The 20,317-nt window shown below is 30.2% G+C and overlaps 1 protein-coding gene across 4 annotated transcripts in view; it reads left to right on the forward strand.

The window, feature by feature from the left end:
* Positions 1–2,477: 2,477 nt before the first annotated feature.
* Positions 2,478–20,317, forward strand: part of LOC131664774 (ras-specific guanine nucleotide-releasing factor 2-like) — a 56,986-nt gene continuing 39,146 nt past the window's right edge. For all 4 annotated transcript variants that reach the window (XM_058936130.1, XM_058936128.1, XM_058936129.1 and 1 more), the window contains exons 1-11: positions 2,478–2,686; positions 5,245–5,491; positions 6,120–6,250; positions 6,331–6,447; positions 10,180–10,286; positions 10,615–10,762; positions 12,077–12,390; positions 13,829–14,058; positions 14,126–14,319; positions 19,322–19,447; positions 19,537–19,639. In XM_058936130.1, coding sequence (XP_058792113.1) covers positions 5,464–5,491; positions 6,120–6,250; positions 6,331–6,447; positions 10,180–10,286; positions 10,615–10,762; positions 12,077–12,390; positions 13,829–14,058; positions 14,126–14,319; positions 19,322–19,447; positions 19,537–19,639 — 1,498 coding nt within the window. In that variant the 5' untranslated portion in view covers positions 2,478–2,686; positions 5,245–5,463. The remainder of the gene's footprint in view (positions 2,687–5,244; positions 5,492–6,119; positions 6,251–6,330; positions 6,448–10,179; positions 10,287–10,614; positions 10,763–12,076; positions 12,391–13,828; positions 14,059–14,125; positions 14,320–19,321; positions 19,448–19,536; positions 19,640–20,317) is intronic.

Here is a 20,317-nt window from a genome sequence, read left to right on the forward strand (position 1 = left end):
CTGTGCCGATGAAAAAATACCATTTTAAAAAAAAGTTACGCGGGTATGTCTTCGGATACTTTGCCTTCAAGCTTCATAATTTTTTAACGTTTTTAACTTTGCAGAAAATATTACATTCATAAGAAATCAATGTTAAATTAACAAATTAAAAAAAATATGTTATACTTTGTCGAACGAACGGATATTATTTTAATTACGCGTCCATTATTCCGGACATCTCTGCACTATCTATATAAAAACGTCGTACTCAATAATTTGAACAGTACCGAGTACATCTCAGAATTCATCATAATACAAATGACATATTGTTCAATAGCGTATGTAGTTAATTAGATAATTTTGAAATGTCACTAATTTGATGATGTTTCATGAATAATCAAGTAAATAAACAAAATTACTGTAGATTTCTACAAAAGCTTGGGATTGATTCACAACTTAGAGCGGGCTCGAGTTTTTCGAACTCTTAAGCCGGATTTACGAGATCATCCCCAGGATAAAAGAAGATATGGTATGTAATGTTATATCGCACAAATGTTTATCCATTTATTTTGTTAAGTCTTCGGTTGTAAAGAATAGTTTTAAGATATATAAGAATCTACGAATGCGCTAAAAAATAAGACAATATTTTACACACATGCATATTAGCTATCTTATAAAGTAAGCGCACTCTTTCAAATACATTTTCCAATATGATGGTATTCAAAATATTTTTATTTCCAATTTTAGTTCTTATAATTTAAAAAAAGTCTTTGTAGCATAAAAACTCGTTATTTGAATATTCTAAAAACGGTGATTCTTTATGTTTTTTTATGGAATTTTTCATGAGTCTCCTACGATTAGTTACTTTCTTCCATTCTCCATTAGCTGTATAATTTTTTTTATAATTAAATATTTATGGCAAGGATTTCAAAGTAATTTTTATCATTGACAAAATTATTAATATTTTTGTAAACTACTTTTTATATAAATTAGTTTCCTACATTTAGTAGAATATTGTTGATTTAGCTAAATACGTCATATCCTTACTTGTCCTTCGATAACAACTACTAGTCAAATTTTACATACTTTTCAGCAGAACATAGTTGTGAATCAATCAGCCAGATTGTATTTTTGTATTTTTGTATTTTTATATTTTTGTATTTTTGTGTTTTGTATTTTTGTATTTTTGTATTTTTGTATTTTTGTATTTTTGTATTTCTGTATTTCTGTATTTCTGTATTTCTGTATTTCTGTATTTCTGTATTTCTGTATTTCTGTATTTCTGTATTTCTGTATTTCTGTATTTCTGTATTTCTGTATTTCTGTATTTCTGTATTTCTGTATTTCTGTATTTCTGTATTTCTGTATTTCTGTATTTCTGTATTTCTGTATTTCTGTATTTCTGTATTTTTCAATTTGAGATAAGTATATTGTTGCTCATAAAGAGATCTTTATAAACTAAATTAAAAAGTAATGAAGCTAGGCCTTGAAGTCAAGGTCTCGGACTTGCAAATCTCAAGTCTTGACTACACAACCACGGTTTCAATATGCTCTTATAATAAAATTGGAGGCCATTGTTGCTTCTCGTTATTCTTATATGTTGCGTTGGGTTACATACTTCACACACACACACACACACACACACACACACACACACACACACACACACACACACACACACACACACACACACACACACACACACACACACACATGCTAACACACATTACATCACCATATTTTGCTATGCGTGCACACTTGATAATATATTAACTGAATATTTGAGGAAGTTAGCTAGTGTTAAACAAATTTGATAATGAATAAGATTTAACAATCTTATCAAAACATTTACACGATATTAAAAAAAAATACTTGCAAAATCAATTAAAAAATAGAAAAAACTAAACGTCTATATTTGATAGCAGTGATAGCTTAAATTTATTCATACATACAGCTAATATTACAGAATATTTATATTTCCGACAATACACCACCATTGAAAAAGCTATTGTTGATAAGCAAGAAGTTTCATCAAAATACTTCTCCGATATATCTTCAGGGTCGGTACAAAGGTCAAGGACAAGCATATATTTTACGATATTGTAAGAGCTTAACTCTTGCTTATTTCAACCGACATGATACTATCATTATGCTTTAGACTATGCACAAAAGTGGAAAATGACGCTAGTTACTGTGAAATGATATGAACAGCAATATAAAACTAGCGACTAACTGATACAAAAATGAAAAGAAAAGTAGGACGAAAAAATGTACAAGCATACGTAAGTATAACGCAAGGAAAGCGTCGAGATCAGAATCAGGGGGGACAATGTAAGTGAGCGAGCGAGACGAAAATAACAAGAGCGAGGCAGGATGGTAGGCTCACAGCCGGGCGATGGGATGGAGGACGCACAGGTGGGGAGGTCGGGAAAAGCTCTGGCGAGCTACTGGAGCTGCGCAAGGCTCACTCGGCGACCCGCTTCGGTCACGGTCTCATTTTCTCACTATGGTGAAGCATCGCGTCAGAACTGTTGCTTTTGCTGTTCATTGTGCTCCTGCTAACCAACACGTGTTATCATTTTGCTAACCAAATAACTATCAAATATTAATATTTTGATAGTGTAGACTACAGTAAATTATCAGATTCCATTAAATTTATATGGATGTCGTGGCAACGACTTACCTGATGTATGTTCGCCGCAGTAAGGTATGACAGTTTTTTAATCTTATATATTTTTTGTTACTTATCTATACATTCAGTACGGGAATATTGACAGAATAGTCAGCATCTAAAAGCATAAGTAGAAGCTTTCTATTAACAGACGTTTAATCGGATTGCAGACGTTAGTGCTTTCTGCTGCTTTCAAAACGTGTATTTTCGGCTTTTTACTAGCAATAGCGTTAATATTCAATTAAAAATACTAGTATTTTTGTTTTCCAACACTACTTCTTCTATAAAGTAAATATTTTGATTTATTATTAAAATGTAAAGTTGGCTCTTAACTAACTTTACTTTTTACAGGTTTTCTAAAATCATTTCAAGTAAGCATTTTTATAACATTTTGAGTTTTTTCTTACCCAGTCACATCAAACTTGGTTCTTGAATTATTATTCAAATAAAATTCTTATTTATGGGCGTTAAAACAAAGTATTTTAAATCGATAATGAAACCTCTCAAGTTGATTACCTTTATACGTTGGCCACTTCCTGTTGTTAATCAGATTTTTATAAAGGCAGCAATATTCAATTGTCTTATGTAGAAATTTTTTCTATAAGTTGACCACCTTTCTACCGCGTAAATTGATCAACAGTCTTCTAAATTTTTATTAAAATTGAGCATTAAAAAAATTGTTTTTCTATTCTAAGCAGTATCCTATAAAGTTAGCTATTCTAATCCGATTATTAACAGTAGTATAGCGATAGAAGAATATCGATGATTCAGTCAAGCTTAATATCTTGTAAGAAATGCCTTTTTTTCCTTATTTATAAATATTCCAAATAAAAGTTTGTTCTAACTTTAAATTTCAATTCACATTGAGTAAAAAAGCTTAGTATAGAGCTTACAGTTGAGCAGAAAAAGCAAACATTAAATTCACTTAGCGTAAAAAAAAGTAAAAGAAATATCAGATAAAACGTTATAGTCAAAATATTTGAAGTTTATCATTAACTGAATTCGTAATTATCTAGATGAAATTTCGATTTCTTTTCTAATAAGAATATGTAATCAATTTTTATTAGGAGCTTTCATATATGGATAATCTACAGTGCAGCTTTTAACTATAAAATGTTTGCATAATCAATAACATTGAAATTTTCGCTTTAAAATACTCTGTATATTAAAACACAAAGTTAAATAATAAACATCTTTTAATATTTAGCATTAATAAAGTTATTAATTGATATTTAACAAAACATTTCTATTGGTCGAGATTAAGAAAAAGAAACATATTAGTAAAACTAATTTCATTTATTTTTATCGAACAACTTACAAACTACAAGAGCTACCGATGGTTTTTCAAAGATACCATTATTCTTCCTCTTATAATTTCTGTTTTCTTTTGTGAAGAAATATATGCTTGAATCAATTTTCATGGGTAGGATTTTTTATGAATTCCAATGCTAGATTTTTAAGATATTATATAAAATTTGATTTTAATAAATAAATGTAAATCATCAACGTCATATTAAGTTATGATTGTTGATGAACTTATAATTAGTATTGATTGATAGTTTTTTGACTTCGTTACACAAATTAATCAAATTGCATATATTCGCAAAATTCAAATATAGATAATTCGTAATTTTATTACTTTTTTAGTACTTTGAAGTTTATATTGATAATGTAAACTAATATTCATTGCCTTCTTATTCTTTCTATATAAATAAATGAAATTTTGAGAACTGACCCAAAGTAAAAAAAACTAATTTAAAACAATATTATTTCTCAATAACGTACGTTTCGTTGGATAATTACCAACTTCTTCAGATCTTATTAAAAATGAGAAACACAAACAATAAAACACTGGTTTTACCTAGTCGATTTAGAAGGTAAAAAGGGAAAAAGAAAAATCTATTGACAAATTTTATGTTCTACAATTATACTAGTACGTAATATTTATGACTCGACTGTCGTTGACTTTGTTGTTTATTATTTTTAATAAGATCTGAAGAGGTTGGTCATTATCCAATGAAACGTACGTTATCGAAGAATAATAGTGTTTTTGAATTGTTTTTTAAACTTTGAGTTAGCTCTTAAAATTGTATTTATTTATTTATTGTTAATGTAGTTATTCCCGAATTCACTAAAATAATAGTTTATGTAAAAGAAATCTATACACTTAATAATTGCGTAAATATAATGTTAGTGCCATGGATTTAGCCACATTAGAGGAAGTTTATTTGATTAATAGATACAATTTCTTAATTTTCTGATCTTTCGTTTTTCTTGTTAACAAAGCAGTGACTTGAGTTATCAAAAATATATATATTGACATGACTCAATTCGAATAAGAAGACTTTCACACCAATCAGTAGTTTATCTTTTTCTAGATCGGTAGAGATAAACAAGCTTTTTTATTAATTATGTTACTGATAAATCAGTTTCAAAATTCTATTGATAAAATACAAAATTATACACATTATGAGAAGATTAAAAAAAGAATGTGACCAACTGCAGCAATAGCTATAGTGTACACGAGACTTGTATTCGGAGTCCACATAGCGATCGATTAACCTGACCCCCTTGGCTTTTGGGGATGTTCGCAGTTAACGGTGGTAGAAGCAACAGCAGCGGTAGCTGTCGGCGGAGAGGAGAAGCTGCGCTTACCTGTTGCGACAGCAGTGAGGCGAGCATGCCCGACTATAAACGCATGACTCACCGACGACATCGGGCGCGCCGCCGACAAAGCACACAAAGCTACTACTATACATGGTCGTTAAAAAAAACCATAATCGAAATTCCTTCTAGTCCTCTTATCGACAATCATGCTTAGTCCAAAAATGCAAAGAAATGGTGAGTTGTAAGATACTTACCGATTCACTTTTGTAATACCATGAACTTACGTGATATTTAATATTGTTAAAGATATTTTCTTTTTATGATTTTTTTATGATTACCCCCCCCCCCCCCCCCTTTCACTTTAATCGACTAATTCTTAAATTGCTTTCTTGCACCTATGTCGATCCTTAGAATGTGTTTTGAAACGGAAAATGGGAAAATGTATGTCGTTCGTTATCCATTCAATGTAAATTTTGAGTGATTCAAAAAAAGAATTATATTATATCACCAGTTTCATTGACAAAACAATTTTTTAAATTACAGCACATTTTGAACTTTTTTCACTAAATACTATTTTAACTCGAAATTTCGTCTTTGATAATTTATATTTTGCATTTTTAAAAACATGAATTAAATAGAAATTTATAACATGAAACTTTTCAATAAAAACTATAAAATTTTTTCAAATACAGTTGTACGTAAAATGAATTCAGATTTCTATTGAAATTATGACTTTCCTTTTAACAGTCTTGAGACTGTTTAAAATTTTATTTGTACATTGAGAAAGTATAGTTATTAAGCAAAAATATCAAATAAAACTCTGTGAAAGCTAATAACATTACATAATGATGTTTCGTTTTAGTGAGAGTGAATGAATCCCAGCTGGTGATGCTTTCGGAAAAAGCCCAGTTCGATCACACGGTAGCCGGATATTTGCATAAGCGCACTGCCGACTCGACTAAGTGGCAGATTCGCTATTTTGTACTCTATCAGGTTAGAAGTTTCTGTGATTTTCATTATGTACTTATTTAGAGCTTTGATAGCTGTATACCTTTACAGTAATTTATTTTCAGAATTTGCTTTTTTACTACGAAAATGAAGCTTGCATTCGACCTAGTGGGGTCATATTGCTGGAGGGATGTTACTGTGACCGTTTAATCACAGCAAAGGGCAAAGATCCCGATAAACAGGTACTTTTTAATGTTGAAGCGAATTTTTACAAATACCATGCTCATTTTTTGCACATATATAAGCATAGGCGTTTTTATACACTGCTGATGCTCTACATAAACAAGTGCGTTTGTGCACGCGTGCGCGCACGTGTGTGTACATGTAAGTACATATATGAGTATAAGAGACGTTAGCAGCTCTCATAGAAAATTAAAAACGTACAAACACATGCTTAGAATTTGTTTGTTACTACATCTTGCAGGATTAGCTCGAAATATTTCATCTCCATAGTTTTTTCAGGTAAATTTCGTGAAAGTATTAAGAATAATAAATAACAAATTAATAAGAATAACTAATTATGGTTATATACTCCATTCACGTTAATGAATATCTAAAAACTAGTCATATTCATATTTTATAACTTTAGTAAACTTATTTATAAATACGAAATATTCAATCAAAAGTTATTTATGAAAAAACAACTAATACTTGTAATTTTATACTATGGATTTTATTAGAATGATATTCATTTGTCAAGTTTGTTTTGTTAACGATATTTTTCATTAAGTTTAATATTAACTACAATAATAACTTTAACAATAGTGCCAATTTTCAAGGTCATTTGAAAGTAAAAGGTTTTTTTTAATAAGAAACAAATATTAAAAATTCGTCTAAAAATAGTTTTTTCGAATTCTTGATGGTTTAGTATGTTTTGGGGTTACTGACTGACCATTTTAACCTTATATTAAATGTGAAACTCATTTTGAAACAGTTTTATTACATGGAAAATTTCTGTTCTGTTCTTAATCTTACTTTTAGCATTACCCAGAAATTCTAAAACCAAAAAAATGTTTAAGCTATTATTCTAAACGAAAAATTTCTGGCTCTTCCCGAATCTGACGTCAAAAGTTTCTTTTATTGAGAGCGTCCCCTAATCAAATGTCCAACAGAGTGAAGTATTATAACAAAAGAAATAACTATTTAAAAGTTCCATTTTGTTAAGATTATTTTAAGCACTTTTATTAACTATACAAGGTTTGTCCCAAAAGTATTGAGCCTACCTTCACATTTTTGCGTCAAAACTTCTGAGCCACCTCTGTGGGGCATAGGTGTCACCAGTAAGTCTTCACGAACTCATTGGTGTGCGCAGTCAGCGACTGAACTGTTTATAGTGTATTTGTTGCCTTTGTCGCATTTCATTATTCGAAAAAATGACAGAAAAATTATATCACCGACTTTACATACAATTTTGTATGTACTTAAGAAGATTATTACTGGTGACGAGTCATGGGTTCACGGCTATGATTCAGAAATAAAGTGACAGTTTTCACAGTGGAACTATTCTAAATCGCCAAGACCACAAAAAAGCACATCAAAGTCGGAGTAAGATGAAGACAATGTTGACTGTTTTCTTTGATTATGAAGGTGTTTGTACCACGAATATGCTCCAAGAGGTTACACGATCACTAAAAAATACTACATTGAAATATTGAAAAGATTGCGTGACGCAGTCAGAAGAAAACGGCCACAGGTGATTGGTTGCTTCGCCACGACAATGCATCAGCGCATTTATCACAGCTTGTGTAGCAATATTTGACAAAGCGCCAAGTCGTACAGTTTTTCCAGTCTCAATACAGCCCTGACGTAGCTCCCTGCCATTTTTGGCTCTTTCCCAGATTAAAAATGCCACTTAAAGAACTCCTGTTTGATGACAAAGAGACGGTTGAAACGAATGCGACGTACGCAATAAAGGAAATTCCGAAACCTGACTTCGAGGACTGATTCAGGAAGTAGAAGCATCGTTGGGAACGTGTTATTCAATTAAATAGGGACTACTTTGAAGGATGTTACTCACCGAATGATAAAGAATAACACCAATGCGAAGATGGGGAAGTAAACTCGATACTTTTGGGACAAATCTCTTACTCATATCTACCATCACAAGATTGATGTTAATATTATTAGATTTACAGTTGCTTAATGAATAAGCGTTATTATTCAACTGAATTTATTGGTATTTTTCGAATAAAATAAATACAACTTCAATTATATTCAATAATATTTATTGATATTTGAAGTATTAACAATAGGAGGCATGATAAAAACTGAAAATAGTTCTGACAAGACACGCTACTGCTTATAATTTAAGAACTACCCCGACCTCTATCGCTAAATCGGTAAATATCAAATTATGCATAAACAAACTTCGTAAAAGTTGCAAAAAACATACATTATATTTATTGGTAAGAACTTTTCGACACTCCGTGCGGAAAGTCGTTTTTCCCGCACGCTCGGCAAAAAACGTGCATTGAAAATCGCACTTTCCACACGTCGTATAAAAAAATACAGTACAGCACATGTTCGGGAAAGAGTTTCTCGTCTCGTGTACCTTTTGAAAAAAAAATAAATAAATAAAAAAAAAAAATAAAAAATAAAAAAAAGTAAACGCCAAACGAGACAAGAATCTATTTTCCCGCACTTGTATCGTAATGTACTGTTCTACATATTATGTTCATGACATAGATTGTTGAAAAATTATAAATTTTTTAAAATATATAACGAATTTTCGGAATTATTATTCTTTTGTATATTTCTTAGACGTAGAAAACGAAATTAATAATATTTTCGTGATACGTGAGGTATACTGCAGTTCGTCTGCTGTGTCATTGTGCGCCGTACACTACAAAATTTAGACTTAAATTGTTTCAGAAATGGTTAGAAAACTCAAATTTCAAGTAAAAATTTTTTTACATACTCGTAATTGATTTTGAAAAAACTTACGGAGGCTAAAATTTTGAAAAATTGCATTGTTTTTTTTAATATAGTTACACGACTCGGAAAATTATGGAAAAACCACTAACATTTTATAGTTCTAGGTCAGTTTGAAAAATATAAGTCTTACAAATCAAGGACGTTAAAATACCTGTACGGGAAGTACTTGAAGTATAACATTTCAAAATTTTATATCCTTAAACTCAAGGTTATTTGAAAACAACAAATACTTACAATTTTATATCGTGAATTTTATTAAAATGATATTCACTTACTAGTTTTGATCTGTTAACAATAACGCGATTCATAAGTGTGGCTGTCCTTGATCTCAAGGTCACGTGTTGAGAACACATAAAGGTCAAATTCAAGAAACAACTAATACTTGTAATTTTATACTATGGATTTTATTAGAATGATATTCATTTGTTAGGTTTGTTTTGTTAACGATATTTTTCATTAAGTTTAATTTCGAAGGTCATGTAAATTAGTTCATTTAGAACTTTTAAATTTGATAATGTTCAATAAACAGTTGAAAAGTTTCATTATAAATCAATAGCTTTATTTCTTATTATAATACTCAGAATGATATTATAAATCCATAACTCACTGAAAATTATTCATCAAATTATAAATTAGGAGATATATATAAAAATTGAAACAATTTTTATTTCAAATAAATATTTACCTACATACAGAAAGTCAATTACAAGTAAACTTGAAAAAGTCAATATTAATGAAAATAAATATTATTCGAGTGCCAGTTGTTGTTGAGAATCATATTTGATAATTCATAATATAAATTAACATGATATCAATCATATAAATTTCAACAATTTTTACATTTTTTACAAATATTTTTTGAACCTTTAATTTTAATGCTCTTCTTAATTACAGCTAATGTAACGAGATTAATCGAGCAGCATTTTCTAAAAAAAATTATATGCTGCTAAAATTTTGTGATTTTTTAAATACCTTTACAGATGTGTTTCGCTATATCGTACAGAAGGGAAAATCAGCGCCAGTATGAACTAAAATCACCGACACAAGCAGATTGTAATATGTGGATAGAAGCAATAAGAGAAGCTAGGTAATTCATATATAATCTGTAAAAATATTTGTTATATAGGTAATCTTAGATATTAATTTTGTATCAAATACATACTTTTGAAATAAAATAGTTATTCGTATGCTCTGGGTGAGCCAAATATCAATAGTATACAGCCGAGATAACAAGATCTAATGAGCAAGTGACTACTTTCTCTAAAAAGTATATATTTTCAAGTATACGTGTGTTTGGCTTGCTTAAGATATTTCAAATCAAAATAATGATATACTTAATTAACTGTAATCTCTAAAAATTATTATTTAAAATTATGTTTATAAATGCATAAAATTATATTTATATAATATTTTAGCTTTAACAAAATGCTTCTTCAGAAAGAAGAACTTCAACAAAAGCATTTACATCTGCTACAAATTATTGAAAGTGAGAAAACAGCAAAATGGCAGTATACGCAACAGTGTGAAGAGCTTACGTCCGAGATCAAGAAACTTCGTACTGAGGTTACAAATTTTTCATTCAGTATTTATAAATCGTCGCTATATAACTGAAAATTTAATAAAAATATCGAGATAGGAGTGAAAAGATATTCTCAAACTTTTTACTAGACTAAATTCTTTTAAATTCTTTTTAAATTAATTATTTCATTAAACGATAATACAAATATCTTCAGTAGTGTATTTTCTGGCGCAGCAAAGAGCAAGAGAGAGAGAGAGAGAGAGAGAGAGAGAGAGAGAGAGAGAGAGAGAGAGAGAAAATAATTATCTATCTCTGTACTTTTAGTAAATCCAGGTGCTATTTTTTTGCTACGAAGTTAATTATCGATCTCTGTTACGTTTTATAATTTCTGCTCGTATTTTATAACTGTTAAGTCTGAATATACGTTCTACTTTCAATCCAATTATATGCGTCTTATATCTAATTATACAAATACATTTGATATTTTTGAATTATGCTTTACGATGCTACTTATTTTCATTCTCGCTATTTTCGTACCTCGTTTCTATATAAAAATATTTTTGTCGTATCTGAGAACGCTAGTTAAAGCTGAGAACATTTGAATTTACGCACACTCTTTGAATTTATCGAGAACAATATTTAAACTCCATTGTTTTTTCGAATTTATGAAATTCAGCTCTCTGACGGTCGGTTACCATCATAAAAAATAGAGTATTGAAATAGCTCAATGGCGTTCACGCCTGAACGGAACAAAACTCATAAAAAAACGAAAAGTAAGCGAATGCAACACTATCGTTCGCACAAATTTTAGCTTTTTGAGACCCCCCTCCTTTTTTTTTGTTTTTGAAGAAGACTAATAAATTGCGTTTCAAGAAGGCTCGCCAGAATGCACATCTGAGCGTATAACTTATTGCTGATCTCGCTTCAAGAAGCTAGCTTGAAAGTCAACTGTAAATATTCTTTAAATTTTTGGATGTTGGCTCTGCAGGCTCGGACCATATATCATAAAATTAGAGTATCGGACATTGACAACTAATCCCGACGGAAAATAGATTAGATAAAGAACGCAAATTAAATATTGAACGCGAGTAAAGTGTTTATTACTCGCATGTCCGAAATATTCCAGATTTTCACGCACTACCCGTACATATAGTCATTTTGAACAATTATTATATATGTAATGTGTAATAAATTAAAGTTATTCCATTGACTAATAAGTATGTTTTGGTATCATTAGTCATAAATTATATAGTTTTCAAACTTCAGAGAACTTTTTACAAAATATATTTAGAAATGAAAATAATTCAGCTCGCGGCAAACAAAATTGTTATTGACATGTTCTTTTATCAAATTTTCAGTTGTGTGCTCTAAAGAAAGAACTTCGCCCAAACATAACAGGTGCCTATGCAAATCATGGAAATTTTCAAAAAAGAAGAACAAGTTGCAATAACAATCCAAGTTTGTTAGGAGGACATCTGGATTCAAGCTTTAACTTTGTGGGCGAAGATCATCACACTGGATTCAGAGATATTGAAGAAGGAAGCATCGAAATGCAGAAAATTAAAAAAGTACAAAGCTTTTTTCGGGGCTGGTTATGCAGACGTCGATGGAAGCAAATCGTCGAACAATACATTAAAAGCCCACATGCTGAAAGCATGAGAAAAAGAAATAGGTAAGTTAAGATTTTTTAAAACTGCAAATACCTCATGAGTACTGAAATTTTGACAGTGTGATAGGAAAAGAAATAACAAAAATATAATCGGACCAAAATCCGAAAATGTCGTTTAATACGTTAATCTTCACATAATTGTCAATATTAGTAATACTAATAATAACTATTCTGTATAAATTGATACTACAACGATAATATAATTAAAAAATATATTAGTTTTAAAAGAAGTTATAAACCCTTTTGTAACTGAAAATTTATAAGTTATTTCTATTCCTATTACAATTTTCCAAACTATTGTCTGGAACTTTGATATTAATAAAAATAAAAACGCGATTTTTTAATGGTTTTCTTGTTTTTTTGACATCAATGAAAAACCAAATAAATAACATTATTCTCGTTTTTATATCAAATTCTATGGCTGGAAATACACCTAAAAACATGTCTTAATTTATATTGTACTCGAAATTTTTATGAAGTATAGTACTGAATGGTCACATTTATTTTGTACAGATGTCGATTATGCATAATTTTATTCGATAAAAATTTTTAATTTTTGAATTAGTTAGAAAATGAATTATCTGATATTATATTTTTCTATGGAAAAATTAACAAACGATTTATTGACATAAAATATACTACACATCATTGTAAATTTTATAATTTTTTAATGATGCTTAAATATTTTATGTAATACTTTATATTAATTATTTCCGAACCAAATTTTCTGTAAACAATTTACATGTTTAATAGTATATTTTTTATAATAAATACTATTTTATTTTTTCTGTTAAATTAAAAAGAAAAAGTAATATGTTAAATAAATGAAATTAACAAATTTGTATAGAATTAAATTGTTTAGAACCAGTATCTGTGCAAATCGAACCTGGTCTATAACATTTGGTTATAGATATGAGTTTACAGAAACTAAGCTTATGCGCCCAAAGATCTTTTAGAGTATGAATTTACTTAACAAACATTTATGTTGCCAACGTTCTGTGAATATAATAAATTCCTCTTTTTAAGGCTTAAACAATTACTAATTAAATATTTATCAATGAAATCAATCGCTATTTCTTGTTCAGTTACAACGTGTACAGATAAACAAATTTATTATTGATGAATGGAACTTATTGCATACGATCATCACAGATGCATTCATCATTTATATAGAAACAGAATAAAATATAATATTTTACAAGCAAACTAGGTGTGCGCAAGCAGCTCGGGAAAGCAAGAAATTGTTAAGTACTGTATAAAATAATATTATTGAAGAAAAGTTGAAAACAAAATGCAAAGCTGCAATGTTTGAGTGAGAATTGTATTTTCAAAGATTTGCAAAGATTGAAGTTTCGAACAACAAATAAACTAGATATATAGTTTTTGACGTATAATGCTCATAGAGTTTTGATTATTTCAACGATTTCTGAATGTATTTTAGCTTAGTATTTAAAATGGTGGAAGCGGAAGAGGAATATACGGAACAAATGGAAGTACTAGTCAGTTGTTTTTTAAGGCCATTGAAAATGGCAGCAAGCTCAAAAAATCCTCCGTGCAGTCATGAGGATGTTAATAGTATTTTCTTAAATAGCGAGACTGTATTATTTCTGCATCAAATTTTTCTTAAAGGTTTAACTTCACGAATGGAAAGTTGGCCAACCTTAGTTTTAGGTAAATTGTAAAATAGTCCAAGATTTTATTTACAATTAATTTTGAGCTTTTTTATATTAATTTTCAGGTGATTTATTTGATATGCTACTCCCAATGCTATCAATTTATCAAGAGTACGTAAGAAACCATCATTACAGTCTTCAAGTACTCACCGAGTGCAAACAATCGTCGTTGTTTGCCGCGTTATTGAGTAGACTGGAAAACAAAAGTGCTTGTCATGGCAGATCTATTGAAAATTTTCTTATGTATCCCATGCACCAGGTAATGACTATCTTTTATTATATAATGTAATTTTAATTTTTTTATACGACCAATTTTCTTACGCAACCTCCACTATTGATCCCACAATAGAAAGTGTTAAACAAGGATAGATTTAATTTTTCGCCCCTTATATCTTACTATATAATTTGGAACTTGTTCATGAACCAATTTTTGAATGAGCTACTTTTATGTTAGCTTCCTAGCCTACAAGAGAATTGAAATCGTACTGTACGTCTTGATTCATCAAAATTGCACTGTCTTTCCACATACTTGTTTTAACTAGTAAAGCAACAGCAAATTAAATATTTTCATAATTCAATAAGCTTCGGTATTTTATGAAGTCAATATTTATAATAATTAAATGAAATTATATCTGTATTTTAATTTAAAAAATATTAAAAATTATATATTCAGCCTCAATATCAACGTATCATTCAAAGTCCGGAAGCAATTGAAAAATTATTACATGAACATAGTGATACACCGCATTAGCATGCTTCTATACTCTAATATAATTAAATAAATTTACTTAGCACTTTTTCATGATAAATATTCTAGATGTAACTCATGAAAAATCATTGAAAGGCCTATTAGTAGATAAATAGAGCTGATACGGGATCAAATAAGTACAGGAAAAATATAGCCGTCGATGTTCTCGTAGCGCAGCCGCAGCAAGCGCCGCTGAGTCCAATCAATAGAGAAATTTTCATGCAAAAATGGAGAGATAGAAAACTCCAAGTAGATCTCTTTAGAGAAATGTATATAAAACCTCATATAAAATGCAACTAAAGATTTTGCGTAGATAATTTGTTATGAGGGCTCAAAGTTGACAAAAACAGGTTTACAGACTGCAAGCCATAGTATACATTTCATCTGAAAAAAGTTGCAACATAAGTTATAGAGGATTCCATGAGCTACAACTTAAACGGTCGTGCAAATATTTTTGTTTATTAGCTATTGCAAAATACCAATAACCCTCGAAAATGGCCATTTTTAACATATCACTAAATACTTTTTTAAATTTTTGTTTAAATAAAACGGAAGTTCTTATGATTATGAAAAAAAGACTTATTACACGATTGAATATTTTAATTAGTAGCTGATTTATTTTTAATAGTTTACTAAGAGATGCCCAAAGTACGAGGTTGTAATTTCTTTTTGGGCCGTAGGTATCGAGTTTTAAGACAACTAAATCTCTTTGTCAAAACGTCAATTTCGATAAATTATTAGGTGCAAAAGAAGAAATTAATTTTTAACCCCTTATTTTTGACTTCGTATACATTATAGAAATGTCTTCTTAAAGTAAACAGAAATAAATTGAGCGATTGTGAAACTCGATACAACTTATTTATTTTTATAACTTTTTATAATTACCTTCAGTATAAAGAATATTTATTTGTATATTTGTCAGGATGCATATACTTTTTCCACTTTTTTTCTGCTCGTCAACTTTTTTACGACGAGCGTATAATCACTTTATGATTGACCCATCTTGATAACGGATTAAATTATGTAGTATGGTTATATTTATACAGCAGCGTAGAATTGAGCCTAGTTATTTTAATCAATCAGAGCAGAGTAATAAATAGAAAAAGTCTACTATATTAATCGAAAAAGGATTTATGTAGTGAGGGCTCAACTTCGCTCCGACCTGTGGAATACAACCAATTAGCTATATCTACCTAAACTTCAATCCAATAAATTTTATTGAGTACACGTGCATTACACTATAAAAGTGCGCGATCTCTTCTAGGCTGTTTCCACTCTTTTGTTCCAGAGCTATCCCGATGAAAAATGTAGTAGACGTGAATTTTTTCTGCTAATTGTGCACTTTTGAGAGTGCGAGGGTCACGCGTGGTTGACACGATATCTCTTTCCTTATTTGAGATGAATACTTTCTAAAAGTTCGCATTTTAAAAAAGTTATCTTTCATTCGAATTCTAGACGAACATCGACAGATTTATGGTCTTATAAACATCTTTATGGTCTCATTCTATGTCGAGCAGTCGATAAAGATCAAAGGTATGTGATTGATTAATTGCGTCTTGGTTAATGCCAGCTCTGGATTTTTGTTGTAGTAGGTGCTTTGGAAATTGACATTTATATTGTTCATATTGTAAGGTAAACTGATTTAGATTTCCATAGGAATCAAAAAAGAGTTTCACGTTTGTGATGCAATAGAGATCAAATCGAGTTGCATTTCCGTTCTCTTTATTTTTCCAATTAATTTGGAAACCAACGATTAAAAAGAGCGGCTTTTCCAGTCAATTAGATATCTTTACCGTCCAAATATATCTCGATGACTGCGTAATATAAAAAAGTCCTACAATTCCCATGACCGTAAACTCATCGCACTTGGTTTATCTTTACCAATGAAGTTTAGAAGAGTTATTTTACGTTTGTCAGCTATTACCACATATGGAATAAACTATCCCATTTTTAAGATTTGAATTTGATTTAAAATCTGCCTTGATTGACCTCTTTATTTACACAATTACATTTAGATTACTCATAATCTGATGATAATCAGCTTATATTTGATGTTAATTAATTATCATGCGCAAAGGATTTATCATGTTGAAAAAACTACTACTGTTAATTAATATTGTTTTTTCAATGTTAATCCATCTGGCGTTCTCGAGAATTCAACTATGACGGAAAATTTGCGAGATCCACCCTTTCATGAGATTTCGTTAGTCTCATAATTTTACGTTTGTTACTTGTGATGGCATTTATTTCGTAACACATTTTCATAAACAGATGGCGTCGTTCACTAGTTTGTATGGTATGTGTAGCCAAGGGTGACTGAGTATAATAAATAATTGTACCACAAGAGGTTGAGTTGAAGTATTCGGTACTTACTGTGTCGGTGTAGGCTGAGTGAGAGTGCATTGAGTAAGTGTGGTAAACATTCTACGTTGATTCAAGATTCTCTGCCATCCAATCAGTGAAAAAAACCTTTGCTATAGTATCAGTAGAGACGTCATGTATTGGTATAACTTTAAGCCAGCATATGAAGCGATCTACCCTTATGACACAATATCTGAATCCATTCACTTCGGATTGGGCAGTGGATCAACAATGTCTATGTAGAGCTGACCGAAGCGGGCGTCTGAATATGTAAATGTAGCTGGAAGTTGATGTACATGATGACTAACTTTTGGATTGTTGACATTGAGTACACTCCTTAGCCATGCGTTGCAAATATTTGTGCATGAAAGGCCAGGCGTAACGTTGCGAGGCGGTTCGTGTAAGAATTCTGCCGCTGGGGTGCGAAAGTTCATAATAAACTTCAAACACCTGTTTACGGAACTGTTGAGGTACAAAGGGGCTTATGTCGGTTGACGATATGTCGCAGTGGATGACTCGGTAATTTGATCCGAAGATAAGCTTCTGTAACTTAAGTGACCTTGAGTTGATCCGCAACAATTGTGGGAGTTCTTTATCCGTTTCTTGTGTTTTTGCGAGTTCTATGAAAGCAATAGTAATAGGAAAATGTAATGCGTTAATCCTGGAAAGTGCGTGAGCCGTGCTATTCTCGGAATTGGCGATGTGCTCCATAGTCCAGTGCGAGTTTGCTGAATTCACGCTTGTCAACATTGACCTTGAATCCGTAATATCATAAGCGTTGATATACGACTCGAAGATATCACATATGTTCTGGAGATTTGGAAATAATAAGGATGTCAAGATATTTATAAACAAAGTCTAGTCCCTTGAGAATCATATTGATAAAGCGCTGGAACATTTGAGTTCAATTTCTAAGTCCAAACATCATGTATAAATATTTGAATAGGCTGAAAAGTGTGATGATCGCTGACTCCTCAATATTTTTTTTCCGTTAGTGGAATTCGATTGTAGGCTCGTATTATTCAATTTTAGAAAATCAATCACGACAATGTGACGTGACCTTGAACATGCATGCTGGAGCTGCCTCATGTTGAGTACGCAAATCTGTTCACGGAAGTCTTCAACTATTTGTTCGAGCTTAACTCATACATCTGCATTTGCTTTAGTATTATTATTTGAGTTGACTGCTGCTATAATTTAAGCACTAGTGTCACGTTGAATTTTGGAAGGAGTACCGACTAGTCTATCTTAAGTTTGATTGTCTGCGCGTCACCAGTGAAAGCAAAGGCCTGTTATGTCTCTCCAGGCAACTTCTGCCTCCACCAAGAATGAACAAATTCAAAGTCTGATGAGCTTCGTAAAGCTACTATATCCGCTAGAAAATCAAATGGCTTCTTCGAATCAAGTATCATTCCAGAAACCAGTTCGTGGTAGCGTTGATCTTGCGTTTTTGCGAACTTTTTTAATAAGGTTTTCATGAGATTTTCATATTTATCTTATTCAGGCAGATTTTTAATGACTTTATTAGTATTGGAAAGAGTTATTAAGATATCAAGAATTTTTAAAAAATGAAAAAAATTAACTTAGCGAATATCATCTTAAAAAATAAAATCGATCTACTGTTTCAAATGAGCAAAATAAGTAATGTTATTTACGTTCTATTTGCTCTGTTTATTCTGATAAATTATGAAATCTCATGCAATTTTTTTAATAATATTATTTTTGATTATTCTATTATTATATTAAAGAAATAATTAATATAATATTTGATAAATAATAAAATATAATATTTAACCCTTAACTGCTATGTGGGGTAGATTTAACCCAGACAATTTTTAACAATAAATAAAATTTTTTTTTTTTTCAACAATTTTTTTCAGTATGTGTAACATTAAAAATTGTTAACCTGAGTATTTTTTTTGTAGTAAAAGGTTTGAAATATACTAGAAAAAATGTTCATAGCAAAATATCTAAAATTCTCTGATTTATTCAATGTTTTTCGGGCTGGGGTAGACTTACCCCACCGAGCAGTTACGTGGCCAAAATGACGTGTGCAAGTTAAGGGTTAATAAATAATAAAATATTATATTAAAAAAATAATAATTTAAAGCGATGAAAATATGTTGAAGTTGAAAAATAAAAACATTTTCAGATTCCGCGTTACATTATTACACTACATGAATTACTGGCCCACACACCACATGACCACGTAGAAAGAAAAAGTCTTCAAAATGCTCGCCAACAACTTGAAGATCTTTCCAGACAAATGCATGACGAGGTATTATATCAATGTTTTTAATAAATCTGTTTTCGTATTATTAATTTTGGAAAAAATGTATAAAATTCATTCGTTTATTCCTACTTTAGGTTAGTGAAACAGAAAATTTACGTAAAAATTTAGCTGTGGAAAGAATGATTGTTGAGGGCTGTGACATTTTACTGGACGTTAATCAAGTTTTTGTACGGCAAGGTAAGAGACGATATTAATAAGCACATATATATTAATATGTTAATATTTCTCAGAAATTGGAAAATGTTTTATTATCATTCAGAGTTTGGTTTAATGGCGTTAGAAATTAATTTGTAATGATATTAAATCCTCTTAATTTCATAGCATTGTAATATAATTTACATATTTTTTTCTATGATATTTTTTAAATAAGCCACATATTACTAATTTTATAACTACATTTTTTAGTTAGAATACATTCATAAGAAATGCCTTCAAATTGTTGAAATTTTATGTAATGTAAATAAGCCTTTTCTCGGAATATCTCGTAAAAAAATTAAAATGTATTTTACGGAAGACCTAAAGGTTCTAGTTCATTATTTATTTTTTTAAATAATTTCTAGGTAGTTATTGTTATTGCATTCATTAAGTTATAATTTCTGTGAATAATGTTGACATCTTACTTTTTGTTCAGTATGCTATTCGCTTGTTATAAATAAATTTAAAAAAAAAATGATATTTACTTTGCAATGTAACCTAAAAAAAATGGCAAGTCGATATTTTTTTAATAAAGTCTTATTATTGGAGAATGCATTTTGAACTAGTCCATTACGATATAAAAACGAGAAAGTAGATTCTCATCTTGTATGGTGTTGACGTCCAAGTGAAGCAAGAATAGAAAGTCGTCTTACACTTGTG

Source organism: Phymastichus coffea, unplaced genomic scaffold (genome assembly GCF_024137745.1).
Source record: "Phymastichus coffea isolate CEN01 unplaced genomic scaffold, Cenicafe_Pcof_1.1 PCOF00045, whole genome shotgun sequence".
In the NCBI taxonomy this organism is placed as follows: domain Eukaryota; kingdom Metazoa; phylum Arthropoda; class Insecta; order Hymenoptera; family Eulophidae; genus Phymastichus; species Phymastichus coffea.